The sequence below is a fragment of the Corylus avellana genome, chromosome 10 (genome assembly GCF_965113065.1).
Source record: "Corylus avellana chromosome 10, dhCorAvel1.hap1.2, whole genome shotgun sequence".
In the NCBI taxonomy this organism is placed as follows: domain Eukaryota; kingdom Viridiplantae; phylum Streptophyta; class Magnoliopsida; order Fagales; family Betulaceae; genus Corylus; species Corylus avellana.
In genome coordinates, this window is record NC_142499.1 from 14,422,354 (window position 1) to 14,450,028 (window position 27,675).

The 27,675-nt window shown below is 41.3% G+C and overlaps 1 protein-coding gene across 1 annotated transcript; it reads left to right on the top strand.

Moving 5' to 3' along the window:
• The first annotated feature begins 2,702 nt into the window (after positions 1-2,702).
• Positions 2,703-21,651, top strand: LOC132191304 (double-stranded RNA-binding protein 1). Its single transcript, XM_059606253.2, has 6 exons — positions 2,703-3,138; positions 4,946-5,083; positions 5,447-5,682; positions 5,866-6,085; positions 20,159-20,338; positions 20,737-21,651. The coding sequence occupies exons 1-6, from the start codon at positions 2,850-2,852 to the stop codon at positions 21,084-21,086; spliced, it is 1,413 nt and encodes a 470-aa protein (XP_059462236.1). The 5' UTR covers positions 2,703-2,849; the 3' UTR covers positions 21,087-21,651.
• Positions 21,652-27,675: the final 6,024 nt, after the last annotated feature.

Genomic DNA, 27,675 nt, shown 5'->3' on the forward strand with positions numbered 1-27,675 from the left:
AATTTGGCATAAGAAGGCACTTGCTGGATGGCATCTAGGAATGGAATGTTTATCTGCACTTGCTTGAACACTTTCAAAATATCATCGAACTTTGAGCTTTTCTTTGGCGCTATCAATCTTTCTAGATACGGGGCTTTGGGTATATACTTTCTGGAAGGATCCTCAGTAATCGGAATGGCAATGTCTGGTCCTGTGTCTTCAGCAGGCTTGTCCAGGTTTTCCTTCTCTTTTGCAGCCTAAGTGGCCTCTTCAGGCATGACCACTTGATTATCCACTTGTTTGCCTGACCTCAGAGTGGTGATGGCTTGTACATGCTCCTGACCACGCGTAGAGGCGGAGGAACTTCCAATCACAAATTGCCCTTTCGGGTTAGGCACAAGTTGGCTAGGAAACTTCCCTCTTTCTCTTTCTCCCACTTGATTTGCTATCTGGCCAACTTGTCCTTCTACCTTGTTCATGGCTTGTTAAATTCTTGTATGTCTCTGTTGTTAGCCATGTTGGAATTCCTCATCTCCTGTACGGCTTGATTGGTGAAACCTTTTAGCTTTTGTATATCTTGGGAATTGCTCATGGTAATATTCTTCATATCTTGTATGTTCTTATCCATTGATTGCATGAGCACCATTATCCAATTTTCATACTCTCAGTTGGAAAGTGCAACCGAAAAGTTCTCAAACTCTAATCTTATAGGAGTTGGAGGAAGCAGCTATGTTTATCGTGGTTAGCTAAAAAATGGTAGAACTATGGCAATTAAGCGTCTAAGATCTCAGCGAGGACTAGATGCAGAGTTTCTGTTTTTAACAAAGGTACTACCTTGACTTGTCATTAGGTTTCATTTTTTTGGTTAAAATTATCTCGTTTCCAGATATCTTAAAGAAAAGAAAAAAGATTGGTTTGATTTTCTCCCTATGACATTTGTGGGCATTTTAAAATCTCGTTTTGCTCAGATTGAACTGTTATCCAGACTTCACCACTGTCATAGTGTCATGTGGTGCCTTTGTTGGGCTACTGTTCAGCTATGTTTATCGTGGTCGGCTAAAACTCCTGGTGTTTGAGTACATGCCTAATGGTAATTTGAGAGAAAGTCTGGATGGAAGTTCAGGGAAAGACATGGACTGGGCTACTCGAGTTGCAAGTACAATTGGAGCTGCAAGGGGATTGGAATATCTTCACGAAGCAACTGCTCAAAGGATTCTGCATAGTTATGTCAAATCAACAAATATTCTTCTGGATGAGAATTGGAAAGCAAAAGTAAGAATCTTGATTCTTTTAGACATCTTTTTATGATTATAACAACATCAGCTCCACATCCATTAATTTCCCCAAAGGCTGACACCATTAACAAACCTTGACCCTTCTGGATTGGCTGTTATCCAGTTATAACAGGGTGCCAAAAACGGGAATCGGGGTACCTGGTTACCGGTTTTTTCCAACCGGTTTCAAAACTGGGTTCCTGGTTTTCCGGTTTCCCGGTTTCGGTCCCGATTTCCCCGTTTTTTTGACGCTCCTAGTATTTTAGGAATGTTGGTTCAATTTGAGTGAGAGCATAAGTATAATCCCAAACAAAAGAATATAAATCATCATTCCATTCTAACTTACGTTGTAACCATAACTCCTCCCATTTGCGAACTTGAAAGTGAAAGAATAGTTCAAATTCTCCTGAACTGTCCATCGGCAATGGATAAATAGGGCGCAAGTGGGAATACAATTCAGAAAAAAAAAAAAAAAAAAAGTTTTGCGGACTTGATTTCCTACCGATGGTGGAGGAGATGTTTCGTAGGTGTGACAAGGAGGAATTCGAGTTATTTTTGGGAATCTAGGAAGATATGGTTTCGCAGAAATCGAGTGGTTTATGGATGGGAGTTTTTCCACCCTAAAATACTATGGTGAGGGAAGCAAATAAATCTAGTGAGGAATATAAAAGGGTGAATATCAAAGAAGCGAGCTAAGCAAAGGAGATGAGAGGTGGGAATCAAGCAAGGTGGAAACCCCCTACTCGAGGCAAGTACAAGGTAAACTTGTGAGGGATTGCATCTTGAAGTCTAACTAAAATGAGGTAGCATTTTCAAGTGGCTGTATTTAGCAAAGAATTGGGACTACAAAATATCACGGGAAAACTTCACAAAGAATTCTTGAACTTTCAAGCCTTTTGAGAAGATTCTTCAAAATTTAAAATCTCTCAATTTTACTCAATGAACAACTTATAATTTGATGTAATTTCTCCCCTCGGGCGTTAAAACAAACGGTAAAAGGGATTAAATGACTTTTATACATTTGAAATTTTTTATAAAATTCTAAATCTATCCTTAATTTCAAATTAATTTTTTTAAAAAAAAAATCAAGGATATTTTGGTATCATAGCTTCCGTTACGAGTTAACGCCAAAAACAAATGGAGGGAATAGACTACATCAAATTAAAAAGTTTGAATGGTTAAATTGAGAGTTTTTGAATTTTGAAAATCTTTTCAAAAGGTGTGAAAGTTTAGAGAATCTTTGCAAAATTTTTCCAAACATCATCTTGGAAGGAGACACGCTTAAAGTGGCAAATGCTCTGAATTTTGTACGGGCCAAAGTCACAGCAAATGTGGAAATTCTAGGGCATATGGACCTAGATAAGGCTGCAGCTAAACAAATCATAGACAATATTTGGTTGGACTAAATTCCAAACTATATCTGTGATGTTGTTTTATTAGAGTATTATGCCATATTTTATTGATAAATGAAATGTGAACAATTATTTAAAAAATAAAACAAAAATTCCCTCCTATTCGGCTTTTCACTATTCAGGCACCAACCCTCCTTCCTCCACATCACCCGCAGCAAATTAAGAAGAAGAAGCCCGAAAAGCAATGTACAAGTCGAGGCTGCAAGAGCTGTGCCACCAAAGGTCGTGGACCTTACCGGAGTACTCGAGCATAAGGGACGGCCCAGACCACAACCCTCGATTCACGGCCACCGTCACCGTCAATGGCGAACGCTTTCAGACCCGGAATGCTTGCAAATCATCCAAAGAGGCACAAAACGACGCCGCTCGCGATGCCTTCTACCGCTTCACCAACCCTAAGCCTCCCCCGCCGCTGCCTTCCATTCTCTCATCCTTTGGTCATTTCCCACAACCTTCACTTCCCTCATCATCTGGTAAAAATTCTATGGAAATTTGACATTTGATGTTTATGCTTCTTGTTGTTGTTGGGGTTTTTTTTTTTTTTTTGGTTGTTGGTGGTTTTATAAAATTTGGATATTATCAGTTCTATAAATTTGTAGGCTAAAGGTCTGTTTGGATGCTGAGAAAAATGCAGGAAAAGGATAAATGTATATATTGTTTTCACAAATATAATTGGGTCTCAAAATATCTGATTTTTCCTGCCAAAAATCATGAACTGCCATGTGTCCCAGTGTCTTGGTCGATTGGGGTATGTTGTAGAATCCCTAATTTGCCATTTTGATCTTGATTTTTGCTCCATCTTGTTTGGGCACTCTTGTTCTTTATATTAAAGTATTTTAAGCGGAGGTAACTAGTTCAAATCCTCATCCCCTTGTGCTGACATGTAAGAAAAAAAGAAAGTATTTTTAAGGGTATATTTAATGCACTTTATTTTTAATTCAACATTATTTTATGTGCATTTATTTTATTCGGTAGCACATTTGGGCTAGCATTTCATTCTTACTTGCATTATGCCTCTATATGGTTGATAATTTAGTTATCAAATCTCTAGGCTTTTCTTTTCTTTTCTTTTTTCATAGGAATTAACTTCTTCCAAGGAAAGGGGATCCAATCACGGGCGGTATTTTTTGTGTGGACAATGGCTTAGGAAAAATATTGACACTGGATAGTTTGAGAAAAAGGATGTTGTGGTGGTGAAGTGGTGTTGCTTGTGCAAGAAGAGTAGGGAGGACATTGATCACTTGTTAATTCATTGTGAAGTAGCAAGAGAGGTATGGAGCTCTATTCTTAATCTGTTTATTTAGGGGTGGGCAAAATATCCGATTGTCGCCTACTGACTGACACTGAACCTCTGCCGACCAGCTACCGACTTCCGACGCTCGGTAGTCAGAATAAAAAATCTGTTTTGACGTCGATTTGGTTTGGTAGGCAATATAATTTTTATTTTGTTGGCTAACCGAATTGAATTGACTTAACCGACTATTCGAATGGACTTGCATCACTTGTTTAGCTCTCCATAGTTTTTTGCATCACTTGTTTAGCCCAAAAGCATGTCCAATAAACACTTGTTTAGCCCAAAAAAACAACAGTTTGGGCCCAAAAACAATTCATTTTGCCTCATAAAATAAGGCTTGGCCCAATATAAAAAGCCCACGACTAACCGACCGACATTTAACCGAATTTACTGAGTCAACCGACTTAACCGAAATAGTCTAAATTTATTCTTGTCGGTATGAAGTCGGTTAATTAACCGACTTAACCGACTTTTTTGATTCGGTGGGCAAAAATACCCCTATTGTCACCGATTTAACCAATACCCAGCCATATGTTTGGTGTTGATTGGGTTATGCCTAGACGGGTGAAGGATTTGTTGGTGAGTTAGGGAGGTCAAGTAGGGCGTGGTAATATTATGGAAGTATGAAGGTTGACTCCATTGTGTTTAATGCGGTGCCTTTGGATGAACTGAATGCTCGAAACTTGAAGATGTAGAGACTTCGATGATAGAGTTGCGGAAGATTATGTTCAACACTTTATATACTTCAATATAAGCACATCATAGCTTGCTTGTTTCTATTTTTGTAGATTTTTTGGACTTTTTTTCATCTTTATCTTCTAATTATGGGTTTCACTTGTATATTTCTTATGTACTGCGCTTTTTAATGATATTGAATTACTTATAAAAAAAGGAATTAACTTGTTATGATACATCCATCTCAAAGTTCCAAACTTTCTGTGTATGCTAGAAAATTTTTGTTGCTTTTATATTGTGTTCTCCTGCAGGTGCTTCAAGTGGAAGTACTGATTTGGATACTGTCCTCCCTGTGAGCAATGCATTGCAACCAAAAGTACAAGAAATATATCAAACTCCTCAGGTCAATGGAACTGCTTTACATGTCAACAATGATGATAGATCTAGAGGTAAGAAAAAAATTTCAATGCTCCATGAAGTCTCAACCAAAGATATCTCGGTTACAGAAATCATTTCCTTGTGTATTATGTGCAAAAATTATGAGGAGCCAGTAGACCATCTATTGTTGCATTGTTGTCTTGTTCTTTGTATACTCCTTGACCCTCGTGTACTTGGCTGGTGGCCTCTTGGTGTCTTTTTCAATGGAGCTTTCTGTTAAAAGAAGAAAAAAATTCTACTCCTTTATCTTGGGTTATTGTTACAGATGTTTCTTGCATTGGTATGTCCCACTTTGGGACTTCACTTATGTTTTGAACATGTTATTCTTTGGTTACATTATGAACTTACAACTTCCATTCTCCCTTGGATCATAGATATGCAACATTTGTACAAGAATCATCTGCAAAACTATGCTCAAAAGAGAAATCTCAGTCTACCTGTGTACTCTTGTGAACGTGAGGGGCCTCCTCATGCTAGTCGCTTTAAGTGTAAAGTCACAATCGATGGACAAACCTATGAGAGTCCAGAGTTCTTTGCCACTTTGAAGGATGCTGAACATGCAGCTGCAAAAGTTGCTCTAAGTTCATTGTCGCCAGATGGAGTTAAAGAGGCTAGTCTTCTATTTCCTCTTTCCATTTATATGACTTCTATGTTTATCTTTCAGAATGTTGTATTCACTGCATTTATAATCTCTCTCTTTTTGTTTTTTTTTGTTTGTTTGTTTGGGTTTTTTATTTTTATTTTTAATTTTTTATATTTTATTATAATTATGATTTTTTTTTTCATATGTTAGGATGATTTGGGACTTTACAAGAACCTTCTACAAGAGTTGGTCCAGAAAGAAGGTTTTCGCTTACCAGTTTATGATACAAACAGATCTGGTGAAAGTCATGTACCAATTTTTGTTTCAACTGTGGAGATAGATGGAGAGATTTTTAAAGGACATGAAGCAGGAACCAAAAAGCAAGCAGAGATGAGTGCTGCAAAGGTTGCTTACACTACTTTGAAAGAGCGTAAGTGTACTTTTCTTTTGCAATATTAGTTTCAACATTGATGTTAGCCTTGAGTAAACTTTTTGCTTTCAAATGCTTATGCTTAAATCATGGATATTGTGTCTTAAATTGAACCTTGGGAGATACATATTGGGGCCATTTCTCTTATAAACCTAAATTAGGGGTGGGCAAAAACCCAACTCCAACGAGAGTTGGTCGGCTTCCAAAAAAAGGGGGGTTTGATGTTAGAAGCCATTTTTCAATTCCAACAAAAGTTGAGTCAGAAGTTGGAAGCCCAATAGTTCTTTTTGCCAATTTATGACCCGACCTGACTTAAAAAAAAAAAAAAAACAATTACAAAAATGAAATCATTTTGATTTTAATTATTTTAATTAGAGTTTTCCCTATGTCTAAACTGGTATTGTTTTGGAGAAGCTATAAATTCTTTTTTCCCCAAAACCCTAGATACTCTGTTTGTATTCTGATGTGGTCTCTCTCTCTTTCTAACCTTCTTGCTTTCCTAGATACCAAACACCCTTTGATCTACAATCTCCACCGTTGATTGAGTTTAATCTCCAATCTTCTCTAGTTTAATCTTGAATATGTTGAAGATGAAGAGGTCTTCATCATCTTTTTCGAAAGTTGAAGAAATCTTTGTTATCTTCGTTGAATCTATCCAAAAAATGGAAGAAAAAGCCCAAAAACAAACCCAGGAAAAATCACATTTAGTATAGCCCATCTTCGACTCTTTTGACCAACTCCAACTCCGACATTTGGACTTGGAGGTGGATCCGAAATCACTTCTGTTGGAGGTGGTGTTGGAGGATTTCTGATGCTTCTGACTCTAGTGGAGTTGGAAGCTGGAACAAGCATTTCAGACTACGTCAGAAGGTGCCCAGTTCTAATTGGGCCTAAATTATGAAGTATTAGAGCATGTAATTTTTGTGTAACAATATATAGGTTCATGCTTGGTAGTTGATTTGTAGGAAGTAAGGATGTCCTTGGATGATAATTGCTCATTTTAACCATGAAGCCTCTTTAGTAAGGACTACTTTGCTCTCATGGAAATTTACAAGTATAACCTATACATTTTACCACAAGAATACGGGAACGGGTTACCTAGTTTAGGAGTATTGTATTGCTTATAGTTTTGTCATGAAGTAAAACTTATATTTTATAATTTTAATGGCTTGATCTTAAGAAAGGTATATGGAATTGAGTGGGAATTAGATTCTTGAGCTTTTTGCATGACCTAACTTACTTGTGGGATATAATTAATGTGGATAATAGGTTTTTAGGTTTATAATCGGCTCGAGTTCAGACAACATACCAACTCCTTTTATTAGTCATATGAAAGTGACTAATTGTCTAGAAGAAATAGCCTGTTAGATGTCAAAAGTCAATGATACTTTTAAGTGATAAGTCCTCCATATCCTCAAAACCATCAGTTCCACTTTCTTTGTGGAGATATCACACAAGGTAGACCAGGAAATGGAAAGGATTCTTAGAAATGATGCACTAGATTAATATATGCCAGAAACAGAGAGAGATAGGCAGAAAATCTAGGAATCAGGATAATGAAGTTGATGGTCAGTAGCTCCTTTCTCTCTTCTCTCTCCTCTCTACACGGCTTGTGTGTTGGAGCGTGGGTGGCGCGTGAGGTGTATTCTTAGTTAGGGTGGTGGTATCATGGCGGGAGGGAGAAGATGGTCAGTAGAGGCGAAGGAATTTGAACGGTGGTGAAGGCAGGGGCTGCGGGAGTGAAGATTTTCAAGAGGAGCAAAGGGAAGCAAAGGTCCATTTTCATCAAGAAGGATGAGCTAGAGTGGTTAGTTTGCAATGTGGAGGTTCTGGTGGCAGTGGAAAATTCAGAAGTTTTTTGGGATCAGTCCAGAGCGGGTTACCCACGGTTTATTGTGCAACGACGATCCAATATGCATGGGTATTTCCTGACGTTAGAGGAATTTGATGGGAGGCGAAGGTGTGGTTTGGTCCTCATTCCAGAAGGGCGCTTCTGGCAAGGTTGGAAACGCATCATTTTGGAGGTGCGTCTAGTAAGCTCGTCCCTTCGAGGTGCAAAGGAAGAGAAGAAGGTTCATGAGGGGAAGGAAAGGAGAAGTTATGCTGAGGTTTTGGGTCTGTCAGTAAATTCGGCAGAGGAGTGTTTTGGTCCATATACAGAACCTATGGCTCGAGTGCCCAGATGGTTGAAGGAGTCCTCATTAGCAAAGGATAAACATGTTTTAGGCACTGGGAAAACAGGTTTGATGCCAAGGAAGCTAACTCAGATTACGGCGAGGCCACCAAGCGGTCAGGAGGGTGAAGGAAGTCGACAGCCGGAGCGGAAGAAAAGCATGGGGAAAGAAATGCAAGCGGCTAGGGCTCCGGTGAGTAACTTACAAGCGTTGGAGAGGTCGCCTATGATGAGGGGTGGTACTGTGCTAGCGTTGACGGGACGGGAGGTCTCTGAGTGTCAGAATCAGACCCATGCTAGTGTAAGTCTTGAGCTTCGTAATTGCAGAGAGACGTTGAAGTGGCTAAAAGGGGAAATAGACGTGGGACTTCATAGACTGGAATTGGCTCTTATAAGAGTGAAGGAAAGTGGGCTACGGTAGGTAGATAGGGGTGATGATCTAACCCAATCTGTTAGGCAAAGAAGTAAGCTGAAAGGGAAGGAATGGGCTGCTGGGCATGGTTCAAGGCCCGCGAGAGGCCCTGGATTAGACCAATCTGATAGAGAGGGAAGTGTACAAAAGGGAAAGGAGTGGGCTGAAAGAAAAGGCACACGGCCCACGAGAGAATTCAAGGCTAAAAAGGTATCAGTATATAAGTTAAAATCTATTGTGGGCTTGGGTGTGGGCCAAGATTGTCGAGGTGATGTGGGTCCAAATGGGAAGGGAACACGTGCTTCTCACCCGTCGATTACAAGCGTGTCATTGATGGATGGGAAAGAGGGTTGGATCGGAGACCCAGGGGCGTCATCATAGGAAGGAGGCACGTACTTTGTGACGAGTTCGCCGGTAGCCGTGGATGTCCCTGCCGACGCTCCTGTTATTCGCATGGACTTATCTGGAGTTCTTCCCGACGGTGAGGGCGCAATAGGTGTAACCGGAGCTCCTCAGAGTGCCCCGGCGAAGGCTCAGTTGGCCAAGGAAATGGCAGGTTCGCCCCAGATTTTGGAGGAGAAACCATCGCCGGTAGCTCCCACCGCCGATACAGAGTTGGCCGTGTCGGGAATGGATTCTGGCAGTGTGGGGCCGCGATTTAAGGCCGGTGAACCACTGCTTTCACCGGAGACTGTGTTGCAGGTCAGTGGGGAGGAAGCTTTGATGCAGACGACTCCGGCGATGTCTTCTTCAGTGATCGAGGTTAGAGATTTGGTGCCTTGGTCGCATGGTGATGGGAATCAGGAAGGTGTGCAGGTTTGTGAGGGGCCGGGTGTATCTTAGGGCCAAGGAGCCTTTGTTGGTTATCCTGGGCACTACCCCCCACTCAACGGGGTACATACGAGTATGGATATTGGGTGTTCAGAAGTGGTGGAAATGCATGAAGTTGGCCAATCTGTAGGAAAGGATGGCAGGGGGGTTGAGACACGAGACGAAGTTCCGGTTCCTTATGATGTTAGTGTGCCTTCTCCTTTGAATACGTATGGTCCTACTGTTGGGGGTGCGACGGGCTATTCGGATTGGGTCATCCAATGTGCTAATGAGATTTATCCGATTGTGGGGATTTCTTACACGGGTCATAAGCTGCAATTGCTAGCGCTTTTGACTTTTTTGGAAGAGGAACGAAGGAATAGTGTGATGATTATTAATATGAGCAGTGGCACTAAGGACAAGAGGGAGGTTAGGAATTTGGAGTGCTCGGTGAATTATGACACTAGAAGTGCGAGCTCTGGCCGTGGCAATAGAAAGGGGAGGGGGCATGTAGTGGCCTTATGAAGCTAAACATTCTTTCTTGGAATGTGAGAGGGTTGAACAAGAAGGACAAACGTTTGAGGGTGAGTAATATGCTCAGAGATTGGAAGGCAGATATTGTTTGTTTTCAAAAAACCAAGATTCAGGGTATGTCTCGCAATATAGTTCGTAGCTTATGGGGAAGGAGTCATGTGGATTGGTGTTGTTTGGATTCTAGCAGGGCTTCAGGTGGTATTTTGATTATGTGGGATAACAGGGTGGTAGAGAAGGTTGATGTTTGTGTGGGGACTTACACCTTGGCAGTGTCTTTCAGAAATATTGAGGATCATTCTGTCTGGGCTTTTGCTGGGGTTTATGGTCCGAACCTCAATAGGGATAGAAGGCTCATTTGGGAGGAGTTAATTGGTGTTATTAGTTGGTGGGACATGCCGTGGTGTATTGAGGGTGATTTCAATGTCACTCGGTTCCCTAGCGAAAGGTCAGGTGAAGCCCACCTGGATTCGGCCATGATGGAATTTTTCAGACTTTATTTCTGAACAAGGGCCGATGGATCTTCCCCTGATTAGGGATTCGTTTACATGGTCAATTTCTAATGATCCCCCTCTGTGGTCAAGGATTGATTGGTTTTTTATTTCCCCGGAGTTGGAGGCTCGGTTTCCAGGGGTTAGGCAGAAGAGGCTTTCCCGTCTATGCTCGGATCATTTCCCAATCATCCTTGAGCTGGGGGAGGTGTCAAGGGGGAAGAGGCCGTTTAAATTCGAAAATATGTGGCTTAAAGCGGAAGGTTTTGTGGCCCTAGTGAAACAATGGTGGGACTCCTATGTGTTTCATGGTACGCCGAGTTTTGTTCTTGCTTGCAAGCTCAAGGCCCTGAAGCTAAATTTGAAGACTTGGAATTAGGAGGTATTCGGCAACATTGATAGGAGTAAGAGGATGCTTCTTGAAGAGCTTCGGCTGTTGGATGTGAACGAAGAAAGTAGGGCATTGGATGCGGGGGAGGTTATGAGGAAGGCAGAAGTGATTCGAGAGTTAGAGAATTGCACTCTTATGGAGGAGGTGAGTTGGAGGTAGAAATCCAGGGTGATGTGGTTGAAGGAAGGCAATAAGTGTACTAAATTTTTTTTCACTCCATAGCCAATTCTAATAGAAGACATAACTCTTTGGATACTCTCATGATTGGGGATAACATCTCTTCAGATCCGACTGAGATTAGTGAGAACATTGTTGAGTTCTATCAAAAACTTTTCTCGGAGCAATGCCGTTGGAGGCCTATGGTAGATGGTATTTCCTTTGATTCCATTTCGGAGGTGGAGGCTAGTTGGTTGGAGAGAGACTTCAAAGAGGACAAGGTTAGAAAGGTAGTGTTTAAAATGAATGGCAATAAGGCGTCGGACCCCGATGGGTTTTTGACAAGTAATAAGAAGTTTTATTAAAGAAGGAGAAAAGCGAGAGGCACCCCTAATTACACACGAAGTATACAAAGGGAGCCCAAAGAAAAACCCCAGCACACCCACCCAGAAAAACCAAACAACCACCCAAAAACCCTCAAACAAACACACCAACGCAAAGCCCACTAACCAAACACCCTTATCCCTTCACAAAAGACTATGACACAATAATCCTGCCCTTCCTTCTCCTGGACGACGCACTAGCATTGCCATAGTTAACGGAACTTTCTAAATTTAACAGCTCTCTTTTGTCCTTATTCCTAGGCCTTTTTCCTTTAGCCCTAGGCCGGGCGACGTCCATAACCCAAAGAAAATCCGCTGAATATGGATCCTCCTCTTCACCGCAATCCAACCCCCAATCAAGGGGATTGGGGGACAGCTCCCCAAACTTGAAAGCTTCATCCAAAACTGAAGAGTTGCCACCCACTACTTCATCATCCTTAACAGCCACATGCGATGAAGACCTGAGACTCCCTTATTTCTTTCGGACTTGGGTTAAGAAACCCTCGCCGTAGAAAGCCCCTCATTGGATTAGAGTTCTTAGAATCAGGCTTTCTTATAGCCACCTGACCGTGTGCAACCTCCGATGACGCCAGAGCAACAAACCCTGCAACTGGTTGGTAATGTATCTGCGGAGCACTAAAAGATTCCACCGCCTCAAGAAGAAGAGAATCATTCACCCGAATTCCTCTTTCTTTCTTAGCTCTCCGGTATTATCTCAATGTCTGCTTATATACAGGAACCCCACTGCCTAGAGACATGCGTAACCTCTCTCCCAAAGCTAGCGCCCCTGCAGAATTTGCATCATGATTTTCCGGTAGAACAATCTGCCCAAATGAGAGTGTAGAAGAGGGCGGGACCGAGACAAGAGCATCAACAACGAGCACCTGGTCAAACCCGTTCGCCTTCGAAGGCACTAATGCTAGCACAAGCAAACGTCCTCCTAAAAACCTCTCAATTTCTTTCTTCACAGACGCCAAATTCCGTTCCTCCTCAGGGGACAACACCTCACAAGCTTCCTTGCTTGCCTGACGAAAAGACTCCTCCAAGTCCTTCAAGATTGCCATATGCGTAACGTCATCCTTAACCACTTCCCGAAAAGACTCAATCAGCCATTTTTGTGATTTGTTCAGACCAGAATCAACAATGGCATTAGACGTGAGCGTTGGCGAGGAAAGAGGGACAGAAACCTCCTCAGCCTCAGCCACTATCACACCTGCGGAAGAATCAGCAGACGAGGGAAGGGCTGAGGTAAGAGGGTTAGAAGGAGGGTCACCGGCATGGACCGTCTGGAAGCCGGCATGAACAGGAACACCGGCTTAAAATCCGAGGCTCTGTCCCCCGCTTAGCTGTCGCGGCCCCTATCTCCCTATGAGACAGATAATCATCACTGCCCAGAGATATGTCTTGCACTGACAGCCCAAGAGCCTCAGCAGATGAAGGAATCATTGGAGATGACACCGGCGAAGTCGACCCAGAAACTGCAGACAAAGCAAACCCAGAACCCGCTGACGAAGCAAACCCAATACCCTCCGACGAAGAACCCAAACTCGGCAATCACATGAGCAGCTGCACCCGCGGGAACCACTGCGTTGGAGACCACAGAAGTTGCCAGAAAAGACCCCGGATTGAACACCGACGAGGCAGAAACTAGCAACGGCGACGACTGCTCCGATAGGGCAGACCCAAGACCCGCACGAGGCCCAGAAGCAGACTTGCGTCCAGCTCTCCGCCTAAACCCAACAATAAGTTTAGGCTTCAGGCCCATCCTAAGACAAGCCCGGTCCAGAACAGGCCCAGGCTTCGCAAGAAGCTTCTTCCAACAACCAGGAACCCAAGAGCCTTCAAACCAAGAATTGGGCTTAAAGCCCAATCCGATAGAGAAGAGCCGAATCACATCAGCCCTAAGATTATTCAGTTACGCCTTCAACGAGCGCACAACCCTAATCAACTTCGTCGCAGGATCGCCGCCACCACCCTTAACCAACTCAGGATAGCCCACCAGCGGAATCTGAGCGCCAACCGGCTTCACATCACCAGAATCCTCGGACAGCACCGCCGCATAGGACCGATTCGAAATAGCATTCGGTATACCTCCTAAACCCTTCGTCTTCGCTGCGAGAGACACCAAAAATTTTCGTAGTTCATCCACAAAGCAGCGCCAACCCCAACCTTCACGGCCCTCAGGGAGCCAAATCACCCCTTTCCGAACACCATCAGCAAAGACCCCGACCACTAAGAACCGACCGGCCTTATTGCAGCCCTTATGGATCTTCAAAATCATCTCGTTCTCCCGAAACGATTTGGCGAAGAATTGTGACCCTTGAGATTTCAGCGCCTCCTCCACCATGTCCGCCAGCCAATTGGAACATCGGAGGCTCAGAGCAAAAGAGCCAGAGAACCCTTTTCTCTTTTCTTCCAAGCGCAACTCAGGCTTGCCAGCTTTCGCCAAAAAGAGAACGATTTAGCTTCCACAACAAATCTTCGCTCCATCCTGTCCATGGCAAACGCATCCCACGATCCCGAACCTGGGTCTAGCGGAAACGCGCCTGCACGCACCTCCGCTAGAGAGGAAAAAGAGAAAACTAGGAGAATTCTAGAGTGAGAGTCTCTCGTCTAGAGAGAACCGATTAAACCTGAAGTTGCTCTCTTAGTGCATTTCATGCTGAAGGGATGTTTGAGAAGAGCCTCAATACTTCTTTCATTTCGCTTCTTACGAAGGTTCCCGACGCTATCAATCTCAAAGACTTTTGGCCAATTAGCCTTGTGGGAGGTATCTACAAAATCATAGCCAAGGTTTTAGCAAATAGATTGAAGGTAGTTCTGGATAAGATTATGTCTCAGTCCCAAAGTGCTTTTATCAAGGGTAGGCAGATCCTAGATCCTATTTTGATTTCTAATGAATGCCTTGATAGTTGGTTGAGATCTAGGGAGCCATGGGTTATTTGCAAAATGGATCTGGAAAAAGCTTATGATCATGTGAATTGGGATTTCTTGTTATATATGCTTAAGAGGTGTGGCTTTGGTGGGATTTGGTGCTCTTGGATAAAACATTGCATTTATTTGGTGTAGTTCTCGATTCTGATCAATGGTTCTCCTAATGACTTTTTTAGCAGTTCCAGGGGTTTGAGACAAGGGGACCCCCTGTCTCCTCTGCTGTTTGTTTTTGTGATGGAAGCTTTAAGTAGGATGATCTCGGCGACAGTTAATGGGGGGCTTATAGAAGGTTTCCAGGTCGGTAATAGTACACTCTCTCATCTTTTATTTGTGGACGAGATACCTTGATCTTTTGCAATGCTATGCCCACCCAGCTACGCTATTTGCGGAGTTTATTTTTGCTGTTTGAAGCTGCTTCCGGTTTGAAGGTTAACTTGGCCAAGTCGGTGTTAATTCCAGTGGGGAATGTGGAGGAAGTGGACAGGTTAGCCGGTATTCTAGGGTGTGGGGTTGCTTCTTTGCTAGTAAAGTACCTTGGTCTGCCGCTAGGAGCCTCTTGTAAGGCTAAGCATATTTGGGATGGAGTTATCGAGAAGATAGAACGTCGGTTGGCCGGTTGGAAAATGTTGTATTTGTCGAAGGGTGGAAGAGTCACGCTTATCAAGAGCACTCTCGCCAACTTGCCTACTTACTATTTGTCTCTTTTCCCTATTCCGGTTAGTGTTGTTAAGTGAATTGAGAAGTTGCAGTGGGATTTTCTATGGGGTGGTCTAGGCGAAGAGTTTAAGTACCACCTGGTGAAGTGGTCGAAGGTTTGCACTCCGATTAAGGAGGGCAGTTTGGGTATTAGAAACTTAATGGTATTCAACCACGCCCTATTAGGGAAATGGTTGTGGCGCTATGGAACAGAGAGAGATACTTGGTGGAGGGCTGTGGTGGATGCAAAATTTGGAAGTTTTTGGGGAGGGTGGTGCTCTTTGGAGCTGGGTGGATCTTTTGGGGTGGGGTTATGGAAGAACATTAGGAAAGGGTGGGACACTTTCAAAGGATTTACATGGATTGAGGTAGGGGATGGGACTAGGGTTTGCTTCTGGCATGATTTGTGGTGTGGTGATACGGCTCTCAAGATAGCTTTTCCAAGCTTTTTCAGTATTGCTTGTGCAAAGGACGCCTCAGTTGCGGCTCATTTGGAGGTGCTGGTTGGCTCTAACCAGTGGAATGTTAGTTTTTTTAGAGAGGCTCATGATTGGGAGGTGGATGTATTGGCCTCTATTTTTCAGGTGTTACATTCTGCTCGAGTGAGTCGAGGGTGTGAAGATAGGTTGTGGTGGAATTCTTCCAAAAGAGGCCGTTTCAAAGTCAAGCTCTTCTACGCTTCCTTGGCATGTATTGAAGGGAGGGGATTCCCTTGGAAGAGTGTGGTGAACACAAGCTCCTCCGAGGGCGAGTTTCTTTGTGTGGTCGGCGGCTTTGGGCAAAATTCTGACCTTAGATAACCTCAGGAAGTGACAGTTGATTGTGACGAACAGATGTTGTATGTGCAAGAGGAGTAAGGAGACGGTGGATCATCTTCTCCTTCATTGCGAGGTTGCTTATGCTTTGTGGAGTGCCTTTTTTGGTCGGTTTGGGTTGTCTTGGGTGATGCAGAGACGGGTCTCGGATTTACTCGCCTGTTGGTGGTCTTCGGGGAGGGGGAGTGCCGCAGTTTGGAAGATGGTGCTTACTTGCTGTTTTTGGTGTTTATGGAGGGAAATAAATAATAGGTGTTTTGAGGACTTGGAGGGGACATTGGAAGACATATTAGCCTCTTGCTTTCATTCTTTGTATCTCTGGACAGTTGCGCATGTCTTTCTGGTGTCGATTAGCTATGATGATTTTCTTGTTCGCTTTTCCCCTTCTAGTTAGGTGATCCTGTTGTATACTTTCAGTGTACTTTTGGGCGCCTTTACGCTTTTAATAAAACAGATTATTACTTATCAAAAAAAAATACTGAGATTTCACAAGGTTTGTCAAGCCAACATGGGAGCTTCTTATAAAATCAGTCTCCAAGGTAAATCAATCCTTAAGGTATGCCCTGTTATCAAATTGTTGCATTTATTTCCTTTTTACATAGACTAGCATAGTCATTTCTTTTGTTCTTGGGTCATAATGGGATGGGCCATTTTTGGACACATGAAGAAACCCCTACTCTCACCCTAAATAAATAGAATTGGCCCATTGAATTCTATTATAGAGTGTGCCCAGTCCCAAAAGCAACTATATGGTTTATTTATTTTTTCCGAAAGTCAAGTGCATTATGAGAGGGTCAAGGGTTAGAGGTTCAACCGTTGGGCAGACCTCAGTTGGACTATGATGTTAGGATAATGTCATAAATATAGAATTACTAATTTATAAATTAAAACAAAATTATAAAAAATCAAATAATTAATCAAAAGGTTACTATAGTAATTTAGGGGTTTATGTTTATATTACCACATTTACCTTGTTGGAATTAATGTTGTGAAAAACATAAAAGTAATTTAGATTCGTCCACGAGCTACAGTTCAATTCTTCGTATGTGCAAAATTTATTTTTAGCCTCCTCTTGTGGCTTAACAGTTGGATCATGGTCAAACATGGTTCAATCAGTTCTTGACAAAAAACAGCTTTAGAACTTTGACTGGGCTAGAATCAAGGCCAATTTCCTATTACCAGGATTGAAAACACTGTTAGCTCTGGCCACGGTAAGTTCAACCTGCAATTGGGACAGCATTGAAACATCCTAGATATACCAGTCCTTGAAATTAGTAATAGGGGTATTATTGGTAGGTTTATTAATCAGTCCTCATGTTAAAAGGTAATTAGAGTGGTCAATAAGTCTTAATAGACTTTTTTTTTTTTTTTTTTTTTAATGACAAGGAATTCCTCAAAACAGGGCTATTTCGTGTACTTATCCCTGTCGGGTAAATTTTGGACCCATGCAAAGTGTCTCCTCTACACAAATTGAGTAATATTCTGGCTTGCTGGCGGGCTGGCCCCAATGAATTATTGGCACCCAATGGGATTCGAACCTTAAACTTGATAAAAATGCCACCAAGACCAAGACTTTTACTACTTAAGCCAACCCCTTGGGGTTTGGTAGACTCGTATTTTATATTTAGAATGTCTAAGAGCATTAAATACGAATGAAGCTTCCATTCTCTGTAAATTGTGAATGAAAGGCAAGCACACTTCTTTTGACTGCAAAATTATTCCATTGCTGGGATTCTTTACTCATAGCCTTCTAAGGTTTCATTTGCTGTTTTGCAGCAAAGTCTAATTGTTGCAGCAGTTTCTTTGATCCATCCATACGTGATGTCAGAACACTATTATATGGAAAGTTTACAAGGGAAACACTCAAAAAGAAAAGCTAACTTGTAAGATTTAATGATCCAAAACCTCCCCTGAATTTGAGATTGAAAAGAAACTTGTAGCTGAAGTCCGATTATAGGAAGAATGTAAAAACACTTGGCTAACAGTAGGAACTTGGTCAACATGGTCCAATCTGTTCTGGACCAAAAACAGGTTAGGAAATATGATCAGGCCAGAATCAATTTCTACCAGGTTTTAAAACACCATTAGCTCCGGCCAGCCTGAGTTTAAACCTGCACTTGGGACATCATTTAAACATCCTAGATAAACTAGTCCTTGGGAATCAATAATAGACATATTTTAGTAGGTTTATTAATATGTCCTCATGCCAGGTTTTGAGAACTTAAAATGTAATTAGCGTGGTCAATAAGTCTTAGTACTATTATTTCATATCTAGGAACTAATGGAAATAATTAATGTCTGTTAGAATGTCTAAGAGCATTAAATATGAGTGAGGCTTCTATTCTCTATAAATTATGAATATGAGCAAGCATTTTTTTTATAAGTAATTTTTACCCCATAGGGAGGGAAAATATGAGATCAAATTAGTGTTCTCTGTTTCATGAGGTGTGATCCCTAGTTGATTAAGCTACTCTTTGGGGTAAAGGAAGCACATTTCTTTTGACTACAAAAATATTCCATTGCTTGGATTCATTTCCTTATAAGCCTTCTAAGCCATCATTTGCTGTTCGTAGCAAGTTCTAATTGCTGCAATATTTTCCTCACTGCACCTCATACATGATGTCAGAATAGGTTAGGTTGAGCTTATGGTTAACCTTCAAGCTGACCTTGACAGCCCTGATCCATTTGTTAAGTGCGCTGCTAAAGAGGAAAAGTCCAACAAAAGGGCACAACACTAGCACACTGGAAGTTACGAGGGAACCACTCAAAAGGAAAAGCTAACATCTAAGATTCAAAGATCCAAAAACTCCTTTGAATTTGAGGTGGAAAAGCAACTTGTAGCTGAAGTGGAATCACTGACAGAATGTGAAAACAGAAACTTCAACTTCATCAGGGAAATTAACATTTCTCAAATGTCTCTGCTTTCTCATCTCTACAAATGCACCACATGATACACAACCACCTTCCAAATGTCACTTCTTACAATGTCTTCTAAACTGCCCCTTCCAGCATGGCAACAAATTGACAACTGTGTTAGGCATAACCCATGAAATTACGAATTGGCCAAGCACCAACGACCACAATTCTCTAGCTACTAACAGTGAAGACGAAGATGACGGCTGTCTCTCCCCTTGATTTATACATGCAACAGCTCTACTACTATTATTTGAAGATTCTGCAAATTATCCCTAGTTTAAATCTCTACTTTGTATCTTTGGACAGCAGATTTTGTTTATCCTTTGGTGATTAGTTACCATGATTTCCTTGCTCTCTTTTCTTCTTATAGTTTGGTATTTTTTCATGCATACTTCCTATGTATCTAGGAGTGCCTTATGCTTTTTTAGATAATTTGATTACTATTTAAAAAAAAAAATACATCTTCTCTAATGCTGCTGTCCAAGTGAAAAATGCTACTGTAGGCAGTGCTCTTCCCCTTCCAAATTCTCCTAATCCTACTAATTGCAAGCTCAATTATGCTAATACAAGATGGGTGAGACTGCATAAAGGGGGCATATCAAAATTATAATATGAAGATAAGATTGGTAATGGTTACCAATGAAGTACTCATATTTACATGCTGCTGTTATGACAGCCTCTGTTCCATATACAGGTTTTACTTTTTGAATGGGAGGGCTCTTGTAACTTTTTTTCCTTTCAAGCTTGTGCTGCTTGCTAGTTATTATTTTTTGCATCATTTTGGTAAACCAATAGTGTACCCCATAAATTCAGTTGGCCCTTCGATCTAGCGCCTGGATTCTGGTACAAGGTAATATGTCTGTAATTCATGACAACAAGCATCAACTTATGGGGAAACTTTTTCCAAATAATTGGAACTCGAATTCTTAGCTAAGCTACAACCCCTTAAAAAAAAAAATAATACTTGATTGGAGGGTTGATTCTTTTACATTCTGGTTGTGCTAGTTTTAAATCTTGAAGTCACGGCTTAGTGATTGATGCTCAGAAGATTTAACTCACTACTCAAACCTTAAGAAGAAAAAGTGAAATTAAAATCAGTATGTAGGACTTAGAGGGACCAGAGAAGAAAGTGATTCACACAATTGTTATGGGAAACAGTTCCAGAAATATTAATTTTCATAAACAAACATCCTGTAGTAAATTAATCTTGTAGAATATGCTGTGATGCCAGTTTTAATGACTTGTTAATTATGAACATATCAGCGAAAAATATGAAAAGAAGAAAATGGTTGCATTAGGAACAACCATGATCCTTGATTTGCATCCATCATAGTATATTTCATACACATTTTCCCTTCCTCTCAGGTAAGTCGGGTCAGAGCCCTTTGATTCTGCGCCCTCCTCACCAAGAAGATGCTCCTGAGTTCTCATCTTCTAGCCTGCGACCAAATTTTACTTCTGATCTGCAACAGCATGTTGGAGCCAAAGACCCCGCCATGAGTATGAATCCATGCACCATTACTGAGGGACAAGCTGAGGATAGAGGTGAAATTTTCTTAAGGCTGTTGACATTTTATTTTAATCCATGTTACTATTTTTGCTAGATCGTCATTGTCTGCATCAGATTTGGTTTTTTCATTTTAATTAATTTCCCCTTTTTTCGTCTTGCTGGGCTCATATTATTTGTAATTGATGGCTCCTGAGATGAATGCGATTGTCTGCTGTGGCAGTGGCATAACTCATCTTGCACTTAACTAGATCCAAAAGCACATTAATTGCCACAACTCATTAATAGTTGCATATTTTTAGCAGGCTATATATGTGTGTTCAATTGCACCTAAAGTTCATTAGACTTGAATACATCTTTCTCTTGTTGGTAGGTAAATTAAAATACACTAATACCATTTATGTCTCTAAGAGCCATCTCATCTGATTGATTACAGTAAGTGCCGAAGACAGCCGTTATCATCCCTCCAGTCTATCTTCAGGATTGGATTCCATGACGAGTAGCAGAGGTTCATCTTCATCCAACTCTTTAAATGCTTGTGCACCGGACACAGTCTTCTCTGATATTCCTCACATGTCTGAAAATGGCCTATCTCAACCTTCTTCACCTTCTGACTGCTCCACTGAGTTGGCTGTGGACTCGAGTCTTTTGCTGGCAGCTGGAATGAGTAGCTCATCCCGCAAAAGGGTCTTTGTTTACTCACGCACGCCAAACATGACAAATCCTAAGGGGTTTACTATATTGCCCAGGAGTGATGATAAATGGGTGGCTTACTCCCCAAACTGAGACGCAGGCTTAGCTTGCGGGCTCTTAATTACCAATTTTATTTCTAATGACTTCTACGTTATTGAACTCTCAGTTGTGCATGCCTAAATATATGATGTTGAAAGTAAATAAGAATTGGTAATGATGGATTTGACGGAAACCCACTCCAGACAAGGATCTCCAACAATTTGTTGCCTAAATTACTAACAAATTGGGCAGCACATGTGAAAAAATCTACATGAGACACACCTACTCGAGTAAATGGCTGAACAGTCCAAAACTTATTTGAATAAGTGGATTCTATGTTAGATTCTGCACAATCCACATGCTTATCCTGTCAGATTTCAATATCTACTTGTATTGCTGAGTTGGTGCAACTGGAATAATGATGAGGATGTCTGCTGCATTCCCTTGTGCTACTTAATTTAAACAGCTGTCAGGAGTTGCAGTCTACTTACTGTAATTTATTATTATTATTTTTGTTGTAACTTTCTTACTGTAATTGTTCATATAATCGATGCTCATGCTACTATGAGTAATGATATAAGGAGGACTAGAGTCTTCATAAAGTTCTTCCAAGTGATTTAATTTTTAAAATCACCATTAAATTTGAGATAATCATTATTAAATTTTGATTTATCGGTGATTTTAAATAGGAAAATTATATATAAACTCTTTAGGTCAACGCGTTTTTTTTAAAAACTCCCTGAATTTTTTTTTTTTCGGAAATTTAGTCCCTGGGTAACTTGAAACTACTAAAAATTTTCTACCGTCAATTTTTGTTAACTGCTGTTAATCCACTCAAAATTTCCCATTTTATCTGATTAAAATATTTATTTTTTATTAATTTAATTTAAAAAATTAAATCTTAAAAAAAAAAAAAAAAGGGTGGTTTGCCCACCCCCAGGTGATTTGGGGTGGCCTGCGGGCCATCCCAAACCAACCATGGACTGGCTTGAGCCACCCCTTGGTTGGCTTGGGGTGGCTCGCGACCACCCCTTTCCACCCATGGGGTGGCTCGCGGCCACCCCCTTGGGGGTTTGGGGTGGCCTGCGCCCATGGGGTGGCTCACGGCCACCCCTTGGGTGGAAAGGGGTGGCCGCGAGCCACCCCATGGATGGTTTGGGGTGGCTCGCAGGCCACCCCAAACCACTTGGGGGTGGCCGCAAGACCACCCCATAGGGGTTGGGGGGGTGGCCAGGGGCGGCGGTGTCACCCTTGGCCACCCTTCAATTTTTTTTTTTTTAAGATTTAATTTTTTAAATTAAATTAATAAAAAATTAATATTTTAATCAGATAAAACAGAGAGTTTTGAGTGGGCTAATGGCAATTAACAAAAATTGACGGTATGGGGTTTTCTAGTAGTTTCAAGTGACTCAAAGACTAAATTTCAAAAAAAAAAATACTCAGAGAGTTTTTTAAAAAAGCACGTTGACCTAAGGAGTTTATATATAATTTCCCTTTTAAATATTACATCACATTTGAAAGGACTTTAATCATTCTTATATCATTACTCTGCTACGAGAGGCTATAACACTATCATTCCTCCCCTAACCCTTTTATATCACTGTGATGGAAATTTATTTATTTATTTATTTTTTTTGGGTTTCCTCAAGCAAGATAATATCTAACATTAAAAAAAAGCTCAAAAATACCGGTTACATTTAAAACAAATGAAAATCTGGAAATGGGTTAAAAAGAAAAAAAACCAAGAACACCCATGGCAACAATAAGGGGCTTGAACACTATCACTAACTGCTTAGGCAGCTACCGTTAGTAGTTTTAGTTTTTTTAAAAAACACTTAATGCTAATTGCATATATATATATATATATATATATATATATATATATATATACTTGAAATGATCTTTTTTTAAAATATATATATATTTTCTTTTAAAAAATGTTTATTAGGGTTATTAACTACTAATCGCCGGTTAACCGCATGGGTAGTTAGTAGATTTTACTAACCGTCTAGGTGGTTATAATTAACGATTTTAGCTAATAACTACTAACCATAACCGCCTTTTCATCCTTAATCACATAGAGAGTTGCACTTCTTTTTAATTGGCTTGAACAACCTATCAGATTCGACTTAGGTTTAAAAACAAGGTTTTAGATTTAATCCAACATGTTTGAGCCAAACGTTGTCGTTGTGGAGAGCTATTTTCCTTCTCCTCAATCACCTACTTTCTCGTCCTCTCATACCTCCCATTCCTTTTGTAGATGATTTCTATATATATATTTTTTTAAGCGAATAAGGGAAAAGGGAACGGGGAATTACAAGGCGGGTGGCCAACCCAAACAACAGCTCAAACCAAACCTAATAGCAAAGCAGAAACAAGAGAATTGAAAACCAAGCAAGGTAACAAGAGGGAATGGGTTAAAAAAAGGACCCGGCCCTATAAAAGTACCAATGCAGCCACAAAGGGCTACTAATAAAGGCAAAATAAAGAAATCCGAAGAAATCTTTGCAAGCAGAACAGAACCTACGATGCAAAAGGCCAGATATGGGACACCGACAGACGGCCACACCATAACAGAAAAAAATAAATACAAATAGAATAATAAGACAAAAAGCAGGAAAAAGCAAAGACAAAATAGCAACATCAGTGACTGAAGTAGCCGACAACCGAGAGGAGGGGCGGAGGAAGACGCTACACGGCGGCGCGTGGCGCTCACACTCCCGCTAGTAAGACCAACTCTCGGGCGCGTGGGGACCACGTACCATCTTGTGGTGGCCGGACGATGACGCAGTCGACGCTGGCAGGAAGTGGAGGGACCTAGGATCACGAAGGAGGGGCGCGTCTGTGGATGTAGCTTCCTGAAAATGATAGATCTAATTTTTAAAAAAATCAGATCCAAAATCTTCAGAAAGGTAGCAAATCTGGAGCCGAGGACAACGGTTGGAGGCTGAAACCGAGCGGCTGAATGGGCTGATAGATATGCTTGACAAAGGTAAGTCCTCCGAAGAGGCGGATAGAACCTCCAAAGAGGTGCAAAAAGTAGCAGAAATACACAGACGAGAAAAAAGGAAAAAGGAAGGGAAGGAGGGAACCGTAGCTCCCTCCCCCATGGGCTGCTGGAAAAGAAAGGTTGTCTTCAGTAAGAGGAGAGAGGGGAGAGCTCCGGAAAAATTAAAGTTGATTTTTCCCTCACCGAAAGTGGGTGGGGGTAGATGATTTCTATTTACTGCTCTTCAAGGAACTCACTCACTATGCGTAAAACCATGATTCTAAACAAGTTAGATTTCACCAAATGGAGTATTTTAGCTACTCTTATTTTTAATATGTTTTGTTATAATCATTATCAATATTGTGTTTTCTATTATGTTGAATGAAGTCCCTATGAGTTCTAAATTCCATATAGAGCACTAACCCAAAGTCACCCATTGTCACCCGTCCTGTTCATTATTGCCATGAAGGTGCTAACACGCATAATAATAATGAGGAAACAAATTAGGGGCGAAGAAATTGATCAAAACAAGAATCTATAAAAATAATTAATACAAGATAATGATTAAGAAATTGATCAAATTGTATGAGAATATTGCATTTTACTAAATAATATTTATATATTTTTATTTTTGGATTTAACATAGCTATATTTTTTTAAGTGTACAAATTTAATTTAAAGTGTTCTTTAGAAAAGAGAGAAAATGAAATTAAATTTAGGCCCCCTAAGGCATAGTGCTGTAGTTTTATTTATTTTATTTTATTTTTGCACATTAGCCAAATTATTTATTTTTTACCCTATTTATACTATAGGGTTTCCCTATCTATCATCTCTCTCCATTTCCGCTTTCCCCATTTTCTCAAGAACCGACCTTACATTTTTTCATTTCTTTATTTTTTACCATATTTATACTATACGGTTTCCTTATCGGATTTGGTCATTTGGATCCCCTCATATTTTTTTAAATATGAGATTCTCATATTTTAAAATTTGAACCATCCATTTCATCTAACAGTTTAAACAAATGCAGTAGTTTGCATTACCGAGGCAAGTAGATTTGGCATATTGAAAACTAAAATTAATTACTTCGGTAACACACAAACTCCTATATTTGTTTACACCGTTAGATGAAATAGATGACTCGAATTTTAGAATGAGAATTTCATATTTTAAAAAATATGAGGGGAGCTCAATCCTTCCCTATCTATCATCTCCCTCCATTTCCCCTGTCCCCATTTTCTTGAGAACTGACCTTACATTTTTCAATTTCTTTATTTTTGACCCTATTTATACTATATAGTTTCCCTATCTTTCATCTCTCTCCATTTTACCTTTCCCCATTTTCATATTTATAATATTCACCATGCGCGAGCGCGTGGGTACGTGCATGTGTACATCAAAACTAAGCAAGAGATACATGACATTTCCTCTACATTTATTATTTTGATAGATTCTTGATTTCTGATATATCAATAATCATAAAATTGTATTGTGTCCTTCTCTCTAGGGTTGCACGGAATCTCATCTGAGCAATACCTAGGGGTGAAGGTTGTCCCCCTGCTGTTTTATTGGGCGAGGAGGTCTTGCGGCTGGTAGTTTGGTGACTATCCAAGGAAGATATGGAGAGTGGCAGAAAAACAACTATGTTGATGAATGGTGAACAGGTTGGAATTAACATAACCGATGATGACATTGCAGAAGCACGTAAACAGGGAGGAAACTGGTTGGTGGGTCAGTTCGGGAATATCACGAGGATCAATAAGGAAGCCTTCAAAATGGTCTTTACTCGCATATGGAGGCTGGTTGGAAGGGTAATCTTTAAAGAACTTCAAGACCACATCTGGATCTTCGAGTTTTCTGATGGCAATGGCAAGAAAAGGGTCCTGGATGGTAGACCGTGGTCTTTTGATAGACAAATCGTGGTAATCAATGAGTATGATGGGCATACTTCTCCATCCAGTTTGCAGTTTTCCTATTCACCATTCTGGATCCAGATCCATGACATACCTCTGGTATGCATGACTAAAGTGGTGGGAACAAAAATTGGTGAATCCCTAGGGAAGTTGGAGGCGGTAGAAATGGAGGGGAAGGGGACGGGATGGGGGAAATGGCTGCGAATACGAGTCCACATTGACTTGACACAGCCCCTGGAACGTAGAAGAGCCCTGCATCTTGGGGGGCAGACCCAGTGGGTGACTTTCAAGTATGAAAAGCTGCCTCTCCTATGTTTTGAATATGGCCGCATTGTGCATGGGGCGAAAGTTTGCCACCCAAACTTGAATGGGCAGCCCCATTCTTTGGGAAGGGAAAAACAGTGGGGAGTGTGGCTTTAGGCTGAAGAGACAAGGCGGAGGAGTAATTGGAGCAATTCTATAGCCAACGACGGTGCCCGGGAAGCCCATGTGGCGGAAGGGCAGGGCTCTGACAGCGAATCCATCTCCAAAAAACCAGCAAAAGGAAGTACCGGGAATCACGGGAAACCTAGTCAATCACAGGCTGAAGCAACGGTGGACAGCATCAATTACTCTAGTACTTGCCATAGGAGGAATAAGGAAAATGCAGATACCACGGAGGAAAATCAGCTCACAGGCTATCGGGGTATGATGGTGCAGCAGTCAAATGACAAAGTATTTATGGGAGAGGTGCTAGGCAGTGCGATGGAGGCCCAAGACAGGTTAATGGGTTCAGATGAGCTAAACAGGCCCATTAGCCCAGTAAAGGTGCAACAGGACTCATGGCTTGAAAGGGGTACAATTGTGGCCCAGACCCAAGAGGTGGTAGAAGCTGGTCTTACTACTTCTATGGCAACGATACTTCCAGGAGTAAATTTAAGAAAGTGGAAGAGACAGGCATGAAAGGAAGACGAGAGGAGTTCTCAAGAAGTACCAAGGGCCTATGATCTAAGTAAGAGAAAATGGAGCAGTGAGGAGGGACGAGAAGAAATAACAGGGAATGCAAAGAAAGCACGACAGTGTGTCATGGAGACGGAGAACCAACTTTCTTCGATGGTGGTGGCTGCCTTGCAGCCCCACCAGTCCCAATGATTCTCTTAAGCTGGAATTACCGGGGGCTTGGGAACCCCCGTGCAGTTCGTGACCTTTGCCAATAGGTAAAGGAAAAGAAGCCCAACATTTTGTTTCTCATGGAAACAAAGTGTCGATGGAATAAAATGGAACCTATACGTATAAAGCTTGGGTTCACTGGTCTATTTGTAGTAGACTCTGTTGAACGTAATGGTGGCCTAGCAATGCTATGGAAGGATGACTGCAACTTGGCTATCCAAAACTTCTCACGTCGCCATATTAATGCTACTGTTACTATTCTAGATGGTGGTCTTTTGTGGAAACTGACAGGATTTTATGGTCACTCGGAGCCTGCAAGAAGACATGAAGCCTGGGCGCTCCTTAAGCATCTCAAGGATATCTCTCCTAGCCCATGGATTTGCCTAGAAGACTTTTATGAATTATCAACCAATCAGAGAAGTGGGGGGCTGCCACAAGTAGGGAAGTCCAAATGCAAATCTTTAAAACTACGCATGAGGAGTGCCATCTTGGAGATTTGGGTTTCCAAGGATCCAAGTATACTTGGGCTAATGGAAGGGAGGACGGGGGCTTCACAAAAGAGCGTTTGGATCATGCAATGGCAAACAGAGAT

What these genes read in the sequence shown, in the direction of transcription:
- LOC132191304 (XM_059606253.2), top strand. Translation starts at nt 2,850, where the DNA reads ATGTACAAGTCGAGGCTGCAAGAGCTGTGCCACCAAAGGTCGTGGACC. An exon ending in CAATGATGATAGATCTAGAG is followed by an intron (nt 5,084 to 5,446) that starts GTAAGAAAAAAA and finishes CTTGGATCATAG; the next exon opens with ATATGCAACATTTGTACAAG. An exon ending in TTACACTACTTTGAAAGAGC is followed by an intron (nt 6,086 to 20,158) that starts GTAAGTGTACTT and finishes CCTTCCTCTCAG; the next exon opens with GTAAGTCGGGTCAGAGCCCT.